The sequence below is a fragment of the Rhinatrema bivittatum genome, chromosome 3, assembly GCF_901001135.1.
Source record: "Rhinatrema bivittatum chromosome 3, aRhiBiv1.1, whole genome shotgun sequence".
Taxonomy (NCBI): Eukaryota; Metazoa; Chordata; class Amphibia; order Gymnophiona; family Rhinatrematidae; genus Rhinatrema; species Rhinatrema bivittatum.
The window spans coordinates 481,503,131-481,525,532 of NC_042617.1; the positions used below are offsets into that span (position 1 = coordinate 481,503,131).

The 22,402-nt window shown below is 43.7% G+C and overlaps 1 protein-coding gene across 6 annotated transcripts in view; it reads right to left on the reverse strand.

The window, feature by feature from the left end:
• Nucleotides 1-6,847: 6,847 nt before the first annotated feature.
• Nucleotides 6,848-22,402, reverse strand: part of PFN4 (profilin family member 4) — a 118,689-nt gene continuing 103,134 nt past the window's right edge. For all 6 annotated transcript variants that reach the window (XM_029596033.1, XM_029596034.1, XM_029596031.1 and 3 more), the window contains one exon: nt 6,848-7,318. Coding sequence is in view for 1 of the 6 variants with exons in the window: in XM_029596035.1 (XP_029451895.1) it covers nt 7,272-7,318 (47 nt within the window). In the remaining 5 variants the exon portion in view is untranslated. The remainder of the gene's footprint in view (nt 7,319-22,402) is intronic.

Below are 22,402 nucleotides of genomic sequence, written 5' to 3' on the forward strand. Positions count from 1 at the left end.
GTGTGAAAACGAAAAGTAAAACGGAACATTAACAGGTGCAAAGAGGTCATAAAGTTACATTACAACAAGGTTGATATAACTGGGGAAAGAATTAGAGCAAGATAACCGAGCAGTTAAGGATTAACTATTTACATTATATTGTGAAGTCTCTTAAAAGATGTTGCTGTCATTCAATTGGGATCTGGGAAGGCTTGCTTAAATAGCCAAGTCTTAAGCCTTTTTCTGAATGTAGGTAGGCATGTTTCTTGTCTCAGATCCGGGGGAATAGAATTCCATAGTGAAGGTCCGGCTGTGGAGAAGGCTCGGTCTCTGAAAGTTAAATGGTGTGTGGTTTTGGTTTGGGGAATGAGAAGTGATCCTCTGTAAGCTTCTCTGATGGGTCTAGTGGATGTGTGTCGTCGGAGTGAAATTTGTAGATCGAGCATAGCATTGTGATGGGTAGCTTTATAGATGATGGTGATGGATTTGTGGATAATTCTAAAGTGTATTGGCAGCCAGTGTAAGTTCTTGAGAGTGGGAGAGATGTGATCTCTTCTCCCGGTATTAGTCAGAATTCTCGCAGCAGAGTTCTGAAGCATCTGAAGGGGTTTAATGGAAGCGGAAGGGAGACCAAGTAAGATAGAATTACAAGAGTCTATCTTAGAAAAGATAACTGCTTGAAGGACCATTCTGAAGTCTCGCACGTGAAGGAGAGGTTTGATTCTTTTCAGAACCTGTAGTTTATAGAAGCCGTCTTTAGTTGTTTGTTTGATGAAGGATTTTAAGTTAAGACGGTTGTCGATAAGTCCCTTGTTTGGGTAGTAAGTAGGTTGGTTGGAAGACATGGAGAGGGGTTACTTTTTTCTGGTGAGATGATAAGAAGTTCTGTCTTAGCTGTATTTAATATCAGATTTAGATTAGTGAGAAGGAGATTGATCTCTCGAAGGCAGAATTTATGCTCAGAATTTATGCTCAGAAATCCCAACTATACATCCTCGCACCAGAACTCTTGCTTCTACCCATACACTAACACTAGTGCTGGAAACCTTAATCCACCTCTGATCAGGAATAAACTTTACAGTGCTAAGAAATCATGAGTTAAGCCTGCACACTTTTCTGCATTGGGGGTAATAGCTAATGCCTTCATTAGCATGGGATTTCCATGCGAGGATACCAGAGCCACTGCAAGGGTATTAGATGCCCTAGGTGAACCTTACAGCCTTTCTCCCCATTTCCCAGCCCTTACACACACCATTCCTCATAAATCATAATATAATAAAATCAAGAAATACGAAACATAAATCATAATAGTAAAACCATACTAATAAAAAGAATATTTCAAAACTGTTAATGAACAATATCAAATAATTAAAAACATATACAAATTTTAAAAAACTTCCCAAACACCAATAAAATGTCAAAACAGCAGCCACATCAAACAACACTCAATAATTAAAACTAATAAAGATTTAAAAAAAAAAAAAAATCCTCCTCTCCCCATATCTGGGTAAGTTTGATTTCCAGTCACCCTGAAATTGTCGATTAATATGTGTATGTGTGTGTGCATCATGTACACGCACAATATTTCTCCTCTCTCAAATACACACACTAACACACCCACATTTATTCTCACACACATTCGCTTACATACGTTCACTAACACACACTCACACTTATGCTCTTATGCATGTGCATGCTCTCACATGCACTCACCCACTAAGTTACACTCACACACATGCACACACACTAATATTCACTCACTCAATCACAAGCACATTCTCACTCACATTACATGCACACACTTGTTCATTCTCACTCATGCATGCTCACCTATTTCTGTCTGAGAACAAGGACCGTACACGGGATTTCAATAGATACGTGCGTAGCCATGCGTATCCATTAAAATCTGGGGTCGGCCTCCATTCCCTTCCCTTCCCCCACCTTCCCCTACCTAACCCACCCCCCGGCCCTATCTAACCCCCCTACCTCTATCACGAAAGTTACGCCTGCTCGAAGCAGGCGTAACTTTGTGCGCGCCGGGCTGGCTGCCGCGCTCCATGTTCCGGTCCGGGGGCTGGTCCGGAGGCCATGGCCACGCCCCCGGAACGCCCCCAAGCCGAAACCATGCCTGCGGCACCACCCCCGGATGACGTGATGAACGCGTCACGCCCCCCCCCCCCCAGGAAAGCCCCGGGACTTACGTGTGTCCAGGGGCTTTGCGCCCGCCGGAAGCCTATGCAACATAGGCTTGGTGCGTGCAGGGGGTGTTTGGGCCAGGTTTTCGGGGGGTACGTGCATACCCTTTTGAAAATCTGCCCCTAAGTCTATTCCATGTTACCATTGCTAATGGCAGTGGCTATTCTCTAAATGAACTTAATAGCAGGTAATGGACCTCTCCTCCAAGAACTTATCCAATCCTTTTTTAAACACAGCTATACTAACTGCACTAACCACATCCTCTGGCAACAAATTCCAGAGTTTAATTGTGCGTTGAGTAAAAAAGAACTTTCTCCGATTAGTTTTAAATGTGCCCCATGCTAACTTCATGGAGTGTCCCCTAGTCTTTCTATTATCCGAAAGAGTAAATAACCAATTCACATCTACCCGTTCTAGACCTCTCATGATTTTAAACATCTCTATCTTATCCCCCCTCAGCCGTATTTTCTGCAAGCTGATAAGTCCTAACCTCTTTAGTCTTTCTTCATATGGGAGCTGTTCCATTCCCCTTATCATTTTGGTAGCCCTTCTCTGTACCTTCTCCATCGCAATTATATCTTTTTTGAGTGTTCTTATGAATTGTATTGTTTGTGATGGTTCCCGATGAGATTTCTCGTAACTGACCAAGAAACCCAGATTCTTCAGGAAGAATAAGACTTGTAGTTGCTGGATGTGAATCACGTCTCAATTTGGGGCTACCAGGAGTCATTCGTCGAGATAGGGGAAGAGTGTTATGCCATAGCTACTGTAAGACATTTGGTGAAAAGTCTTGGCGCAGAGGAGAGGCCAAAGGAAAGTACTTGATACTGATAGTGCTGATTGTGAGCTTGAAAGCATAGGTAGTGCCATGTATGTGGGCATAAGCATCTTTGAGGTCCAGTGAGCACATCCAGTCCTCTGATTATAGGGTAGGGTAGGATGTTCTTGAGAGAGGTCATCTTGAATTTCTCTTTGATGAGGAATTTGTTCAATCCTGAGATCGAGGATGGGTCTCAGCCCTCCGATTTTATTAGGTATGAGGAAGTATTTTGAATAAAATCGCTGGTAGCAAGTTACCTTCTGTACTGCCCTCTGGCTCAGGAGGAGCTCGATCTCCTGTATAAGGAGGGGATCATTGATCCCTCGAGAAGGAACTATTACAAGTGGTAACAAGGGAAGCATTTGAAATTCAGATGGTAGCCATTCCGGATGATGCTGAGGACTCAATGATCTGATGTAATCTGTTTCCATGCTGATGTAAGTCGGCATCCTACGATTTGAGGTAGCTGTGGTTGCAGAGGAATCAAAAGATGGAGTCTTTGGAGCAGCGGTTGGGGTTGGCTTGGGTGTATGCTGTGTTCGGGGTCTGCCCCGTAAGGTTGTATCTGGGGTGGTTGAGGCCTCTGGGTGATGTAGGAAGGACGGCAGTATGAAGGATATGGCTTGTAAGAGCGCCGGGGTAGAAAGGCCTTCTGTAGGAGAAATAACAACATCTTGAGGTTGATTGATCCAGGAAGAAAGTAAGAGAGGATACCACCACACTCTGTTCTTTATGTTGAGGGACAGTCTCGCGAAGCTTATCACCGAATAAGTTATTTCCTTTTCAGGGGAGATTGGCTAGTTTGTCATGAACATCCTCATGGATTGCGCTTGCTCTTAACCAAGCTCTGCATCGTGCTGCAATAGCATCTGCAGCGGACCAGGCCGATATGTCAAAGGCTTCATAGACAGTGAGTGAAAGGTGATGTAGGCCTTCTTCTGAACCATTCACCAAACTCCTATGTTGGTCTGATCCTGATGGTTGGTCTTCTTCAGATTTAGGCATTGAGTAATATAAAATTGGTGCTGTTGCACCTTGGCATTTAACATCGATCCCTGGAATACTTTTCGCCCAAAGTCATCTAGGTAATGATTGTCTTTGCCTGGCAGAATATTTGAATATAAACATGTCTTTCTGGCCTTTTTCATGGCAGATTCTACAACGATGGAGGCATGTAGAAGTTGTACTGCAGCAAACTGCTCATATTTTCGCATTCTGAATTTCAGCTCCGTTTTCCTAGAAGTGGTGGGCGTGGAGAAAGGGATTTGCCAGGCTTTGTCCTTGACTGCGTCGAGCACTGAGTGAACAGAAGTGCCCTAGGTTCCGCTGGAATGTCAAATATTTTGAGAAGGTCGGACACCTCTGATCATGGATCTAGACTCATCTTGAATTCAAGGTTCAATATGTAGCCCAGTTTCTCAACAAATCTGGAGTGAGCTGGATCTTTGGGCGGAGATGTCGTCTCCAGTGACCCACCAGGGGAGTCAGAAAGTATCCCTGTGGAAGAGCAGGGAGATGGTGGAAAAGGGGCTTCTGATTGCTCGAAATATGGGCTGCCACGGAGACACAAATGCTTAAAATCCGAGTGTTGAGGAAAAGGAGGTGTTGAGTGATCCATGTCCACACCAGAAATACTGGAGGGGGACCTAGGCTGTTGGGCATGGACCACCAAATCAAAGAAGATCTGGAGAAGCACTGTGATCTGAGAGAAAGTCTGTGAGGCCACTCCTTGGAGTTCTTTAGGAGGCCAAGTTGTCCTTGTCCTCTTTGGAGGGGGAGAGGGTCCAGTAAGGCGTCTCTGAGAAGAATGTCTGGAGGTGGAAGATCTTTTCCTTGAGCGACGTGCCTGGTCATCATGTGGGGCAGAGGCAGAGGAAGAGTGCAGAGAGTGATGTTAGGTATCCTCTTCTGAACCTGCTGAATAGTCCAACAGTAGTATTGGTAGTGGTGAAGAAGGTAACCGCTTCGGACTCTGGGGGGCTCAGTATTTCCTATGAACAGATGCTCCGTGTTCCATGAGGTAGGTCTTCTTATTTGCCTTGCCCTGTTTTTCAATTGGGTGCGTCGATGGACCACCCAATGCACCACGATGTGTTGGGTGCATCGGTGGCTAAAGTGTCAGAAGCGTCAGGGAATCTGCTCCATGCGCTGAGCAAGTCGGTTGAGGTCATGCATCGGTCGAAGTTTGATGAACTGGATCTTTAACTCGGCTTGGCACGTCTCCCTGCGCCGACGGTGGTCGTCCCAACGCAGATGACACATCACAGCTCCAGGAAGAGCTGGAAGTCGGGGCTTTATGGGCAGTCTTGGAAGGGGGTTCCCCGATCTTACCTTCACCTTCCCTTTCCCTCTGAGTGAGGAGGGTTGAAGGGACGAGGCTCTTTTTGTGTCCCTTGGCCTGCTTGTTTCCCTGGCCGGGGAAGATTGGGTAGACGTTGCGGGGCATAGGACCCCAATGTGTCCCAGACACTCTCCCTCAGATGTGTTATTTTTGCGGCCCGTTGTCTTTGGGCCCTGGGAGACATCTTCCCACAATTGGGGCAGGCCGCCATGTCATGGTCGGGCCCAAGGCACATATAACAATGTCTATGTCAGTCTGTGGCAGACATGATTTTGCTGCAACGGCAAAGCTTAAATCTTGGGGCCTTTGGGGCCATAATTAGCACTGAAAATTGCTGTTTGGGGCTCTCGGGTAAGAGGAATATAAAAAGAAAGGCAGGAGGAGAAGAAACCGCGTCCGAATCGCACACGAGGAAAGAAGAAACTGGCAGGAGACCGTTAGCTGCGAGGGCAGGGCACCGCGCAGGCATGCAGCAGCAAAACAATTAGCTGCTAGAAGAAGCTCCCGCCGAGAGCCGCCAGGGTGTGCTCCCAGGAAGCATGGCTAATTCAGCCCTGCTTATCTGCAGAAAAAAAATGTTTGTACAACAATGGGTAAAACTATATGCTCTACTGAGTGCATCTTATTAAGTCAAGCCCAATGTTAGTGGAGGCACTAATTTGTCTGTCTCTAAATGTCAATTTTTTTGATAGCATAATTAATTGCATGTCTGATTTCCAACAGGATCTCTGTACAGAGCTAGTGAGGTGAGTAGTCCCTGCTACCAAACAGGTAACTTCCCCATTGTGAGTAATGGACGTGATGTGTAAATAACTAAGTACTAGCAGGAGTGGCATGTATAAAGGCAGAGCTCCTTGTATGAGGAAATGATTTCTGAGGATGCCTCCTACAAAGCCTTGCAGGATAGATGATGTACAACTGGAGCTCTTGTGTTGGGCAGATGTGTTCCACTTACTATTACTCCTAACTCTTGCTGTCCTGTGTTGATGAATTCACTGTTGCTGGGAGCTGTCAGGCCATGAAAGCAGTACAAGGGTTGACTATTATAGGTTTCTAGTAGTGGCCTCATGAAGGGAATTTAGATCTCAAATGCTAGTCAAAAATATTTTCAGTTAGTCCAATAAAAAGAAACCTCACACAATGTGTTTACTGACCTTTATTTCTAATTCTTTATGATGACTGCCTCCTTCGACTGAATGTTTCTATCATTACAGGCCTGTGCAAGTTTCTCCTCCCCAGTGCTAAAAGAAGAAATCTGTTTCAGTAGTATGGGGATAAGGCTATTTGCTGCAGAAGCAAAACACTGTGAAATTTTGTACTACCACAGGAAAAATCCTCTGCATAAGTATGTGATGAATTAAAACATGTAAAATACCTCCAAGTGAGAGAGACCACTCTGTGGCCTGTGCCCATAATACTACTGAGTGAAAGTTCACAGGCATTCATTTAAGAGGTTTTCATTATAATATTTCATTTTACAACATTGGCATGAAGAAAACATTCAGGCTGTTGCCAATGGTAACTAAATTTATTGTATATTTACTGATTCATAAAACACCTTTAAAAACTGTACAGGGGAGAGTCAAGAAGCACCAGTAGAAAAGACCCGAAGGTTAAAAATAATGAAATGAGGTTTTGCCGATAGTAAGAAAAATGTTGGCACTTGTTACCATAGCCCCATCTCTCACATCCACCGGTGCTGTTTACATGTTTGGAGCTTATTATCCTGGTTTCATTGTCTACTTTTGAACTTTTTCCAGATAACTGAAATTTTCTCCGCAGATGAAGTGAATTATTATTATTATTATTATTATTATTATTAATATTTTTTACAACTCAAAACACTTCTACAATATTGTTTTCAGCTTCCTGTGGATTTCCCCACATATTTCTGTCCTTGCTTTTGTAACAATAAAGAAAGTCTTCAGAGTAGTTTTAGTGCCCATGCGGAACCTTGACTTCCTTCTCTTTGAAATAGTCACCTAGAAAGAAAAGAAAAATTACAGACAGAAAAGCCTCTGTGCATTAAAACCCATTGTGGACATGCAGACACTCGGGGAATACCACAAGTATAAGAGCCATAGACTCAGGAACTATGAATGAAATACTGCACAAGATAAAAAATCAGTAGCACATGGATATGAAACAGCAGAAGTACTGTAGGGTGCTCAGATGTTATGTAGGACAAGAGAAGAAGCCCAAGTCTGGGAGAAATATAAAGATTCTTGCTTCCTGGTCTGTCTTTGCAGGTCATACTACAGAGGGACAGTAAAGAACTTCAGTTTCTGATTGCAGAATTATACACTGTGCAGCACTTTCATATGACAGTTGGTTAATGTCACATTTAGCCTTCAAAGAGACTGCTTCCTTTACTTGAAGTCATGGGGAGAAGCAGTCACATCTGTTGAGAGAATATTAGTTAGGAGGGCAGAGCTGCATCAGGCCAGAAAGCTTAGCATGCTCGTAGTTGCAGTAATATCCTTAGTAATAATTGCACATGACTTGCTCACTGATCGGCTGATCATCAAAAGGTGAATACAGGGTGTCCGAATATTCTACAGCCCAATATGAATAAAGGAGAAAAGGAAGAAGTTGCAATAGCAAATAATAAAACTGGAAACTTGGATTTGGTAAAACATAGAAATAAATACTTATCCTGCTTCAAATTCAAAAGTAGCCAAAATTAGAAAGATCCATTATACCTAATAATTTGAGTCAAACATTGAATCAATTTGTAACAAACTGTGCTGCATAAATAGTTCTATATAGAAGGATTATCTTACATATAAGGAAACATTTTTTTTAAAAATCAAAGTGTACTCAAAACCAGTCATCTATTGGGGATCGTTCTCCTGATTTTATTCATGAGTGGAGAGAGAGAAATCACAAAAAATGTTTATCAGTTGGTGGCTTGTATTCCTTCTCAAATAGTGCCTTTATACTCAAATTTCGGGCTCCCTTGTATGCTTTTAATTCTGTCTTGCGAAGATAGCCTTTGCTTAAGATGTAAGCGGTCACCTCTTCTGCTCTTTGAATAAAATCAGACTTTGTGCCTTAGATGCATTCAGGTGCAGAAACTGTCCATTCAGGGGTGGACTGACAGTGATCTGTTCCCCCAGGTAGTAAGGGTCATTTGGAAAACCAGCCATCTGAGGCTAGGGGAGAGTGCTATGGGCCCTCAGGCATTGCCCTATTACACAAACAGTCAATCCGCCCCTGGCCCCACTATAAGGTTTATTTTAAGGTAAGGTAAATGGAACCTGCCATCTTGAAGCAAAGGCTCTCTGGCTATTGCTTTCATATATATTGTGGCAATGATTTGTTTGCGAGACTCTCATATCCAAAAAAGGGATGGTGGTTGTACCCATGTGCATACTGAATTTGCAGTCATAAGAATATAAGAAATTGCCATGCTGGGTCAGACCAAGGGTCCATCAAGCCCAGCATCCTGTTTCCAACAGAGGCCAAACCAGGCCACAAGAACCTGGCAATTACCCAAACACTAAGAAGATCCCATGCTACTGATGCAATTAATAGCAGTGGCTATTCCCTAAGTAAACTTGATTAATAGTTGTTAATGGACTTCTCCTCCAAGAACTTAAACCTTTTTTGAACCCAGCTACACTAACTGCACTAACCACATCCTCTGGCAACAAATTCCAGAGCTTGATTGTATGTTAGGTGAAAAATAATTCTCAGATTTGTCTTAAATGTGCTACATGCCAACTTCATGGAATGCCTCCTAGTCCTTCTATTATTTGAAAGTGTAAATAACCAATTCACATCTACTCGTTCAAGACCTCTCATGATCTTAAAGACCTCTATCATATCCCCCCTCAGCCGTCTCTTCTCCAAGCTTGACAGCCCTAACCTCTTCAGCCTTTCCTCAAAGGGGAGCTATTCCATTCCCTTTAGCATTTTGGTTGCCATTCTATGTACCTTCTCCATCACAACTATATCATTTCTTTAAGGTGCGGCGACCAATTCTGTGTACAGAATTGTACACAGTATTCAAGGTGTGGTCTCACCATGGAGCGATATAGAAGCATTATGACATTTTTCATTTTATTAACCATTCCCTTCCTAATAATTCCCAACATTCTGTTTGCTTTTTTGACTGCTGCGGCACACTGAGCTGACGATTTTAAAGTATTATCCACTATGATGCCTAGATCTTTTTCCTGGGAGGTAGCTCCTAATATGGAACCTAACATCGTGTAACTACAGCAAGGGTTATTTTTCTCTATATGCAACACTTTGCACTTGTCCACATTAAATTTCATCTGCCATTTGGATGCCCAATCTTCCAGTCTTGCAAGGTCCTCCTATAATGTATCACAATCCGCTTGTGATTTAACTACTCTGAATAATTTTGTATCATCCGCAAATTTGATAACCTCACTCGTCGTATTCCTTTCCAGATCATTTATATATATATTGAAAAGCACCGGTCCAAGTACAGATTCCTGAGGCACTCCACTGTTTACCCTTTTCCACTGAGAAAATTGACCATTTAATCCAGCTCTCTAGTTTCCTGTCTTTTAACCAGTTTCTAATCCACAAAAGGACATCGCCTCCTATCCCATGACTTTTTAGTTTTCTTAGAAGCCTCTCATGAGGGACTTTGTCAAACGCCTTCTGAAAATCCAAATACACTACATCTATGGTTCACCTTTATCCACATGTTTATTAACCCCTTCAAAAAAATGAAGCAGATTTGTAAGGCTAGACTTCCCTTGGGTAAATCTATGTTGACTGTGTTCCATTAAACCATGTATTTCTATATGGTCTACGATTTTGATCTTGAGAATAGTTTCCACTGTTTTTCCCGGCACTGAAATCAGGCTCACTGGCCTACAGTTACCCAGATCGCCCCTGGAGCCTTTTTTAAATATTGGGGTTACATTTGCCACCCTCCAATCTTCAGGTACAATGGATGATTTTAATGATAGGTTACAAATTTTAACTAACAGAATCAGAAATTTCATTTTTGATTTCCTTCAGTACCCTAGGATGCATACCATCTGGTCCAGGTGATTTGCTACTCTTTAGTTTGTCAATCTGGCCTACTACATCTTCCAGGTTCACAGTGATTTCGTTCAGTTCGTTTGACTCATCACCCCTGAAAACCATCTCCAGAACTGGTATCTCCCCAACATCCTCATTAGTAAACACGGAAGCAAAGAATTCATTTAGTCTTTCTGCAATGGCCTTATCTTCCCTAAGAGCCCCTTTAATCCCTGGGTCATCTAGTGGTCCAACCGATTCCCTCACAGGTTTGTTGCTTCGGATATATTTAAAAATGTTTTTATTATGAGTTTTTGCCTCTATGGCCAACTTCATTTCAAATTCTCTCTTCGCCTGTCTTATCAATGTTTTACACTTAACTTGACAATGCTAATGTTTTATCCTATTTTCTTCAGATGGATCCTTCTTCCAATTTTTGAAGGATTTTTTTTGGCTAAAATAGCCTCTTTCACCTCACCTTTTAACCATGATGGTAATCGTTCTGCCTTCCTTCCACCTTTCTCAATGTGTAAAATACATATGGACTGTGCCTCTAGGATTTTATTTTTAAACAATGTCCATGCCTGTTGAACACTTTTAACCTTTGCAGCTGCATCTTTTAGTTTTTTTCTATTTTCCTCATTTTATCAAAGTTTCCCTTTTGAAAGTTTAGTGTTAGAGCTGCAGATTTACTTATTGTCCCCCCTCCAGTTATTAGTTTAAATTTGATCATGTTATGATCACTGTTGCCAAGTGGCCGCACCACCATTACCTCTCTCACCAAATCCTGCGTTCCACTAAGAATTAAATCTAAAATAGCTCCCTCTCTTACATAAGAACATGCCATACTGGGTCAGACCAAGGGTCCATCAAGCCCAGCATCCTGTTTCCAACAGTGGCCAATCCAGGCCATAAGAACCTGGCAATTACACAAAAACTAAGTCTATTCCATGTAACCATTGCTAATGGCAGTGGCTATTCTCTAAGTGAACTTAATAGCAGGTAATGGACTTCTCCTCCAAGAACTTATCCGATCCTTTTTTAAACACAGCTATACTAACTGCACTAACCACATCCTCTGGCAACAAATTCCAGAGTTTAACTGTGTGTTGAGTAAAAAAGAACTTTCTCCAATTAGTTTTAAATGTGCCACATGCTAACTTCATGGAGTGCCCCCTAGTCTTTCTATTATCCGAAAGAGGAAATAACCGATTCACATCTACCTGTGGTTAGTGCAGTTAGTATAGCTGTGTTTAAAAAAGGATTGGATAAGTTCTTGGAGGAGAAGTCCATTACCTGCTATTAAGTTCACTTAGAGAATAGACACTGCCATTAGCAATGGTTACATGGAATAGACTTAGTTTTTGGGTACTTGCCAGGTTCTTATGGCCTGGATTGGCCACTGTTGGAAACAGGATGCTGGGCTTGATGGACCCTTGGTCTGACCCAGTATGGCATTTTCTTATGTTCTTATTTTCTTATGTACCTGTTCTAGACCTCTCATGATTTTAAACACCTCTTTCATATTCCCCCTCAGCCGTCTCTTCTCCAAGCTGAAAAGTCCTAATCTCTTTAGTCTTTCCTCATAGGGGAGCTGTTCCATTCCCCTTATCATTTTGGTTGCCCTTCTCTGTACCTTCTTCATCGCAATTATATCTTTTTTGAGATGCGGCGACCAGTTGGTTCCTGAACCAATTGCTCCATGAAGCAGTCATTTATTACATCCAGGAACTTTATGTCTCTAGCAAGTCCAGATGTTACATTTACCCAGTCAATATTGGGGTAATTGAAATCTCCCATTATTATTGCACTGCCAAATTGGTTAGCTTCCCTGATTTCTCTTAGTATTTCATCATCTGTCTGACCATTTTGTCCAGGTGGAGAGTAGTATACTCCTACCTCTATACTCTTACCCAACACACATGGGATTTCTACCAATATACATTCTACTGAGCTTTTAGTCTCTTGTATGATCTTTATCCTGTTGGACTCTATACTCTCCTGAAAATAAAGTGCCACACCCCCACCAAGTTGATCCTCCCTATCATTGTGATATAATTTGTACCCTGATATAGCACTGTCCCATTGGTTATCCTCCTTCCACCAAGTCTCTGTGATGCCAATTATGTCAATCTCATCATTTGCTGCTATACACTCTAACTCTCCCATTTTACTTCTTAGACTTCTGGCATTGGCATACAGACATTTCATGGTGTGTTTTTTGTTTGTATTAACAACCTGCTTTTCAGTTAGGAGGGATAATTCGGAAATCATTAGCTTTGGTGATTTTTTACATATAGGCACATGGACTATGTTTGCTTTTAATGGAACCTCTCTGTTGGGATGCCCTAACTCTCCTGTTTCATTAGTATCCTTCAAGGATACATTTCTCCGAACCATGCACTGCTGAGTGAGTGTCGGCTTTCCCGTTTGTTCTAGTTTAAAAGCTGCTCTATCTCCGTTTTGAAAGTTAGTGCCAGCAGCTTGGTTCCACTCTGTTTAAGGTGGAGCCCAACTCCGCGGGGTGGTGGATGGGTTTGATGAGGACTAACATCCTGCTGTCCTGTGAGAACACCTGTTACATGTAAACAACTCTGCTTTCTCACAGGACAAGCAGGATGGTAGTCCTCACACACGGGTGAATAGTGAGCTGAGGATGCCCGAGCAATGCACCAAATGCACCCAAAGACGTGCAACAGGCACAACAACAGGGGTGGATTTTGGTAGAAGGGCATCCTGAAACCCTGAACGGGTCGCTGGAAGGATGTTGGGAAGTTAAACTGAAAATAAGTTGCGAAGAACCGACTGTCCAAAGATGGAATCTTGCCAGCTAGCCTTATCCAAGCAATAATGGGCTGCGAAGGTATGGAGAGAGCTCCAGGTAGCAGCCTTATAGATGTCCTTAAGTGGCACGGAATGGAGGTGTGCCACTGAGGTTGCCATGGCCCTGATAGAGTGTGCTTTTACATGGTTTTGTAGCGGAATGCTTGCTTTTTGGTAGCAAAAGGAGATACAGTCCGCCAACCAGGAGGAAAGGGTGTGCTTTCCCACCGGATTGCCCAATTTGATGTTGTCGAAAGAAACAAATAATTGAGTGGACTTCCTGTGGCTTACATGCGCTCTAGATAAAAGGCCAGGGCACGTTTACAGTCTAAGGAATGTAGAGCCTGTTCTCCTGGGTTTGAATGGGGCCTTGGAAAGAAAGTAGGTAAGATGATGGATTGATTAAGATGAAATTCTGATACTACCTTTGGTAAAAATTTAGAGTGGGTGCAGAGCACCACCATGTCATGTAAAATCTTAGTGTAAGGCGGGTAGGTGACTAATGCCTGCAACTCACTAACTCTGCGAGCGGATGTTATAGCGAAAAGGAAAATTACTTTCCAGGTGAGATAGCGGAGATTGCAGGAATGGAGAAGCTCAAATGGAGGTTTCATGAGGCGTCCTAAGACCACGTTAAGGTCCCAAGCAGGGGCCGGAGGGCGCAGTGGAGGTTTCAGATGGAGCAAGCCTCTCATGAAGCGTGTGACTAAGGGTTGTGTCAAAAGAGAGACATCTCCCACGCTGTTGTGGAAAACGGCTACCGCACTGACATTCACCCTTATAGAGGAAGTTTTCAGGCCTGACTCTGACAGGTGCCAGAGATAGTCCAGAAACTTTGCAGTGGAACAAGAGAAGGGGTCTATGGACATGGACGTGCACCATACCGTAAACCTTTTCCATTTAGAACGATAAGATTGTCTCTTGGAAGGCTTTCGTGAAGCTACCAAGACTCGGGATACCGACTCCAAAAGGTTAAGGGGTTGGAGTATTAATCTTTCAACATCCAGGCCGTCAAGGACAGGGCCTGGAGGTTGGGGTGGCATAGGCACCCGCCGTTCTGAGTGATCAGAAGCGGATCCTCCCCTAGAGCGATGTGCCGGCATCCTGGAGGATTGGGAACCAGACTTGGCGTGTCCAGTGAAGGGCTATCAGAATCATTAAGCCCTTGACCCTCCGTAACTTTACGAGAGTCCTCGATATGAGTGGAAGTGGAGGATACAAGTAGAGGACACCACTGGACCACGAGACGATGAAAGCGTCCCTCGGCTGTGAGTGGCGGTTGCGAGTCAGCGAGCAGAATTTCTCTATTTTGCGGTTGTGGATGGATGCACCGTGGGGTTGAGAGACCATTCGTGCGGATGAAAGGTTCGACTCAACTTGTCTGCTAGGACATTGTCTATGCCCGCCAAGTAGGTCGCCCTGAGGTACATCGAGTGGGAAAGAGCCCACGCCCATATCTGCGTAGCTTCCTGACTCAGAAGGTAGGAGCCCGTTCCTCCTTGCTTGTTGATGTACCACATTGCCACCTGGTTGTCTGTCTGAATCAGGATGGCTTTGTTTGAGAAGCAATCCTGAAAAACTTTGAGGGCATATCTGATCGCCTGAAGTTCCAGGAAATTTATCTGATGTTTGGCTTCCTCTGGAGACCAGGTTCCGAATCTGAAGGTCGTCGACATGAGCACCCCAGCCTAGGTTGGAGGCATCCGTAGTCAACATGTTTGAGGATCTGGAATCTGAAAGGGAAGGCCTTGAATGAGATTGGAGTGTTGCATCCACCAGGCCAGCGATAGGCAGAGCTGCTTGGTAACGTGGACAATGCTGGACATTGGATGGTAAGCTTGATCCCCTGGGATTTTAGGGTCCACTGTGTTACTCCCATGGTGAGACGGGCCATTGGAGTAACATGTACGGACGATGCCATGTGACCCAGCAAAGTGAGGAAGTGATGAGCCATTGTGTAACTCCGAGCCTGGAGGTATTGTGCCAGGGATGTGAGAGTGCAAGCTTGATCCTGAGGAAGGAAGGAAGGCTTTTGCCTGTATGGTATCCAAATCCACCCCTATGAAGGAGAGGGTTTGAGATGGAACTAGTTTGGACTTGGGATAGTTGACTAGGAACCTGAAAGACAGAAATGTGTGGAGGATTAGACATAAGGAGGCTGGTGCGTCCTTTTGGGTTGGAGCCCTTATCAACCAATCATCGAGATAAGGGTAGACATGGACTCCTTGACCCCTGAGGTAGGCCGCAACCACTACGAGGCACTTGGTGAAGGCTCGAGGTGTGGACGCGAGGCCAAATGGCAGTACCTGTTATGCTGGTCAGCAGAGGAGGTCGACCCAGCTTACCCCTTCCGGCCATGGTCTGACGCATTACAGACCCAAAGGGGCTGCTGTAAAGTCGAAAGGCCTACCCCTGCGGTCGGGACGCCATCGCAGCGGAAGCTCCACCCCGGCGTCCTCTAGACGCGCGTGGCGAAGCCAGCCTTTTTTTTTGTTTTTTTTTAAGGATCAGCACAGGAAGGCTGGCCTACTACCACTGATCTCCCCCCCGAAGAGGAAGAAGTTGACGCCTTCGGAGTAGTTGGTGGCAGGTGGGCAGCACCAGTGTTCCGCTGCAGGCGAGAGGTCGATGGCACCGGTTCAGACGATGTCGAAGCGCTCGATGGAGTCGGTGGCTTTGCCTGAAAAAGAAACTCCATCTTCTCTGAGCGGGCCTTATGGCCCTTCAGTGTCATTTGGGCACATTTGGTGCAAGTTAAGATGTCATGGGGTCTGACCCCAAACACAATACACAAACCCTATGTGGGTCTGTGATGGACATTGTCCAAGGATAATCGGGGCACCGACTAAAACCCAACCTCATTGCTTCGACAAAAATTTAGCCGCGGTGTGGTTGATGGCCAGTAGGCCCCGAAGGGAAAACTCAACGGGAATCGATCGCAACTGAGGGTAAAGCCTTACCTTACGACTGCGGATACGGAAATCAATAGGGGGACCCTGGATGGGGTAGAATGTTTTTGAAATTTTTAAGAAGTTCTGTGAGGAAAATTCCAGTCAGGAATCTCTAGAGAGCTCCTTAACCTGCGTGGCTACTGCTGCATGGAAAAAAAGAGACTGAATGGGGGACCCCAGCTGGATGCAGGGTTAGTGCCATGCTGGGCATGCCCAGTAGGTGCCAGTCAAAGTTCTAAGAACATAAGAACATAAGAAAATGCCATACTGCGTCAGACCAAGGGTCCATCAAGCCCAGCATCCTGTTTCCAACAGTGGCCAATCCAGGCCATAAGAACCTGGCAAGTACCCAAAAACTAAGTCTATTCCATGTAACCATTGCTAATGGCAGTGGCTATTCTCTAAGTGAACTTAATAGCAGGTAATGGACTTCTCCTCCAAGAACTTATCCAATCCACACAGCTATACTAACTGCACTAACCACATCCTCTGGCAACAAATTCCAGAGTTTAATTGTGCGTTGAGTAAAAAAAAACTTTCTCCGATTAGTTTTAAATGTACCCCATGCTAACTTCATGGAGTGCCCCCTAGTCTTTCTACTATCCGAAAGAGTAAATAACCGATTCACATCTACCCGTTCTAGACCTCTCATGATTTTAATCACCTCTATCATATCCCCCCTCAGTCGTCTCTTCTCCAAGCTGAAAAGTCCTAACCTCTTTAGTCTTTCCTCATAGGGGAGTTGTTCCATTCCCCTTATCATTTTGGTAGCCCTTCTCTGTACCTTCTCCATCGCAATTATATCTTTTTTGAGATGCGGCGACCAGAATTGTACACAGTATTCAAGGTGCGGTCTCACCATGGAGCGATACAGAGGCATTATGACATTTTCCGTTTTATTCACCATTCCCTTTCTAATAATTCCCAACATTCTGTTTCCTTTTTTGACTGCCGCAGCACACTGTACTGACGATTTCAATGTGTTATCCACTATGACACCTAGATCTCTTTCTTGGGTTGTAGCACCTAATATGGAACCCAACATTGTGTAATTATTGCATGGGTTATTTTTCCCTATATGCATCACCTTGCACTTATCCACATTAAATTTCATCTGCCATTTGGATGCCCAATTTTCCAGTCTCACAAGGTCTTCCTGCAATTTATCACAATCTGCTTGTGATTTAACTACTCTGAACAATTTTGTGTCATCTGCAAATTTGATTATCTCACTCGTCGTATTTCTTTCCAGATCATTTATAAATATATTGAACAGTAAGGGTCCCAATACAGATCCCTCAGGCACTTCACTGTCCACTCCCTTCCACTGAGAAAATTGCCCATTTAATCCTACTCTCTGTTTCATGTCTTTTAGCCAGTTTGCAATCCGCGAAAGGACATCGCCACCTATCCCATGACTTTTTACTTTTCCTAGAAGCCTCTCATGAGGAACTTTGTCAAATGCTTTCTGAAAATCCAAGTATACTATATCTACCGGTTCACCTTTATCCACATGTTTATTAACTCCTTCAAAAAAGTGAAGCAGATTTGTGAGGCAAGACTTGCCCTGGGTAAAGCCATGCTGACTTTGTTCCATTAAACCATGTCTTTCTATATGTTCTGTGATTTTGATGTTTAGAACACTTTCCACTATTTTTCCTGGCACTGAAGTCAGGCTAACCGGTCTGTAGTTTCCCGGATCGCCCCTGGAGCCCTTTTTAAATATTGGGGTTACATTTGCTATCCTCCAGTCTTCAGGTACAATGGATGATTTTAATGATAAGTTACAAATTTTTACTAATAGGTCTGAAATTTCATTTTTTAGTTCCTTCAGAACTCTGGGGTGTATACCATCCGGTCCAGGTGATTTACTACTCTTCAGTTTGTCAATCAGGCCTACCACATCTTCTAGGTTCACCGTGATTTGATTCAGGCCATCTGAATCATTACCCATGAAAACCTTCTCCATTACGGGTACCTCCCCAACATCCTCTTCAGTAAACACCGAAGCAAAGAAATCATTTAATCTTTCCGCGATGGCCTTATCTTCTCTAAGTGCCCCTTTAACCCCTCGATCATCTAACGGTCCAACTAACTCCCTCACAGGCTTTCTGCTTAGGATATATTTAAAAAAGTTTTTACTGTGAGTTTTTGCCTCTACAGCCAACTTCTTTTCAAATTCTCTCTTAGCCTGTCTTATCAATGTCTTACATTTAACTTGCCAATGTTTATGCTTTATCCTATTTTCTTCTGTTGGCTCCTTCTTCCAAACTTTGACAAAAGTGTTCCGTGATTGGGCTCCATCCTGATGATGTCACCCATGTGTGAGGACTACCATCCTGCTTGTCCTGTGAGAACAGGGTCAAACTCTGGGACTGGCAATAGAGTGGAAGAGACTGAGCCTAGAGGTGGAGGGGAGAGATACTGGCAGGTGGAGGAGTTTGGGCCTGAGAGGGCAAAGTGGCCAGGGGAGTAGGGAGAGTGAGTGGAAGAGTGAATTTCTAGGGAAATTCTGCTCAAAATATTTAAAATTCTGCATCTTTAAGTAATTACTTTTTTCTGTGTTAATTTAAAATGTAATTACTTAAAGACTGTCATGTAAATTGTGTTATTTTGACCAATATAAAGTTTGCAGAATTTTCAGTTTTTGTGTGCAGAATTACCCCAGGTTTAAGATCCCTTGGCCAGTAAAGTATTCTCTTTTCTCCACAGAGAAAACTGACCAGTTAGCTGAACTCTGTTTTCTACCTTTTAACCAGATCTCAATCCACAATAGAATATTACCTCCTATCCCTTGACTTTTTAATTTCCTCAAGAGTCTCTCATGAGGTACTTTGTAAAATGCTTTCTGAAAATCCAGATATACTATATCAAATAGCTCACCTTCAAAAATATGTAGCAGACTGGAAAGGCAAGACTTCCTTTAGCTAAATCCAGAAATATTAATCTTGTAAACAAAGTTGTTCCCCACGGGCAACAAAGTTGTTTCCCACGGGCATGGAATCGGCCCGGGGGCATTCCAGGGGCGTGGCCACGGCCTCTGGACCAGCCCCCAGACCGGAACATGGCGCGCGGCTTCGAGCAGGCGTAACTTCTGCGACAAAGGTAGGGGTGGTTTAGATAGGGCCTGTGGGGGGGTGGATTAGGTAGGGGAAGGGAGGGGAAGGTGGGGGGAGGCGGAGGGAACGGGCAGCGCGCGCAGGGCTCGGCGCACAAAAGTTGCACAAATGTGCACCCCCTTGCGAGCACCGACCCCGGATTTTATAAGATACGCGCGGCTACGCACGTACCTTATAAAATCCGGCGTAGTTTTGTTCACGCCTGGTGCGCGAACAACAGTACGCGCACACGTAGATTTAGAAAATCTACCCCTAAGGGTTTTTCCCATAAACTCAGAATGGGAGAAAAGCCTTAATGAATCTGGCTCAATGTGAGGCATCCCTATTATAGGATAGACTATTATATGCTATATAAAAGAAATATTCAAACAGCTTAATGACACAATGTTCTTTCTATAAGACACCTAACAGGGACAGCATATAACAATTATAGAACATTCATAATATATGACAAAGACAACTTCAATCCAGGTGTATTTATATAACTGGAATTTTCTTTCCTATACAACAGAACACCCACTATTTGTGATCTGCATACTTTCTAAAATAACCTCTCAGCAAACCACTGTAAGGGGAAAGGACTCACCTTCTTCAACTACTGTCCAAATCAGGGATTGTTTTCTAAAAGACTTTGTACAAAAAAGTCCATCCTAGAGAGGGACTTCTCAAGAAAGAGTACAAGCCTCCGACTGACATCATTGCTTGTAATTTGTCTTTCTGCACATGTGAATAAAATCAGGAGAACGAGCCTTACTGAATGACTGGTTTTGAAAGCACTCTGTTTTATGGAATAAACTTATTTTCTTCTTGGTTATATGCAGCATAGGACCATCTTACATCTATTTATGTAGCACAATTTTTCACAAATGGTTTTAATGTTTGACTTGATTTTTGGTTTTGAAGATATTTATTAATATAATGGAGGTTCAAGGTTTTCTTGCCACTCATTTGTTTTTATCAGGGTTTTTAGGATTTTAGTATGTTTGATATTTGTTTCAGCTGATTTACATGCGTGACAATGACTAGGAAATTAGAGGGAAAAAACCAAGAGGCTTTATGCAAAGAAACAAAAATAGGATATTTCTTTGGCTCAGACATGGAATCTGCCTCAGATACTCCCAGCATCTTTAATGTCTGGGAAATCAGAGTCGGCAGCTCATCTCTATGAAAGAAGCACAACATAGTCCTATATGATTCCAGTCCTGAAGGAATTTCCCCCATCCTCCAGAGAGTCAGGATCAGCCTCATCATCTGTGCCATCCAGCTTCCTATCAGGAGGACCTGTTGCCAATTTAGTTGTACTTCGGCATTTAATAGCAGTACCAGGCGAATGAGAAGTCACCATCTGCTACTCTGGCCTGGCAGAATTGGACCGGGCTGAGGACTGTGCCTGAAGAAAGAAGTACAATCCTTGAAAAAATTCTACCCAAGAAAAGGCCAAGGGATCCATGTCAAAACCAGAAGGCACCTGTGCTGTGCCCACTGAGCTACCTTCCCCTGCTGACGAACCAGTTAAGGGAGTTCCAAGGTCAGGCACCCCTCCAAAAATGTGCTGTGAAGAATTAGGCTTAGTAAAATCAGAGAAAGATAATTCTCCCTGAGTCTCTAAGCAGCGCTGGTACAAGTTAGAGGGCATGCCAAGTTGAAATGCCCAAATATGTCAGGCAGCACAGAGGAAAAGGTGCTTAGGTTTCTTAGCTACAGGCACCATTAGTCCATCAGTATGCTTAACAGGCAACTGAAGGTATGTGTCCAGCTGAATTCATGCTGTCAAATACGTGCGTCCAAAATATAGGCGTCCCAAGATCAGGCATCGCAAAGTTAGGTGCACTTCTGCTCTTCCAAACATAAGTGCACAAACATTGCGGCCCAAATTGTGCGCACAGGCCTAACACAGAAGCTGCTATCATCTGGGTGTGCAAGCAGGCGTCCAACTAAGCATCCAAAAACTAGGCGCACACCCTGGACGCACAGCCAGATGCACTTGCACACACCAATGGTTCTGAAGATGGCAGCCTAATGTGCAGGAAAAGATGTGCAAAAACGCTGCTGCAGCCTACCATATAGCACTCAGAGAAAAGCCTAACAGCAGGGCCTAGCCTACACAGGCTGCTCGATCCGCCAGGCTGCCCATGTCCCTTATCTTCCCTTGGGGGTGGGAATGAATGTTGGAACGGCACGCCAAGCACAGAGACCAAAGGAAGGGGGAAGCCTTACAAACAACTCTTCTATTCTGTCTGGTTTTGGGGTTTTTTTTAAAGCTTTACCTGAGCTCAACGTTTCCTAACCGAGTACAGAGTAAGTCTCCGGCTGTGGGGGGAAAGGGCAAAGGCCTTCACAGCTGCGCTAGGCTTCCTGCACCCGCTAGTCTCTCAGCTGTTTCTCTCTCTACAGCAATGGTTTGAACCTTGTCCTGGGGACCCCCCAGCCAGTTGGGTTTTCAGGATATCCACAATGAATATGCATGAGAGAAAATTTGCATGTTATGAAGGCAATGCATGCAAAACGTTTTGAGGGAGGTATTGAGGGAGGGACCATAAGGTATCATCACAGGAGAGCGGGATGGAATAATTTCCTTTTCTCCTTCTAAAAGTTTTTTTTAAGCGATCCCCAAGAGGAAGATACACGTCTACCATCTGCTGGAGATGGAGAATACTGGCAGGCTGATGTCAGTGTAGGGGTAAATATACCGTGACATCAGCTTTGCTCCATCTCCATCTGCTGGTAGAGGTGCATAACCCACTGGTTGTGGATTAATCTATCTGAATGCTAAGAAAATTTCCAATCACGTAACAAAGGAGAGAGGAGAATAAACTCACTCAATACATCTAACAAACAATTTTTAACAAGACTGTTTTGCTCAAAGTGAATAACCCAACAAATGACAATATCATACGAGATTTTTGCTCAAATGATGTAATCTGCAGCCTCTCACCACGCAATGGGTCGCAGGCTGTTATCAGCTCACAGAGCTTGCTTTTTGTAATCATTTACCGTCATTTGTCCACCCACCAAATACCTTTATTTAAACCATTTGCTTAACCTTCTAAATTTCCAAAAAAATTTTAAATATTAAATCTTACTTAGAACAGAACGTTCTTTTAAATATCAAATCCAAAAATAGAATACTTAGCCGTAAATATTTTCAATCAAGCCACTACAGTGC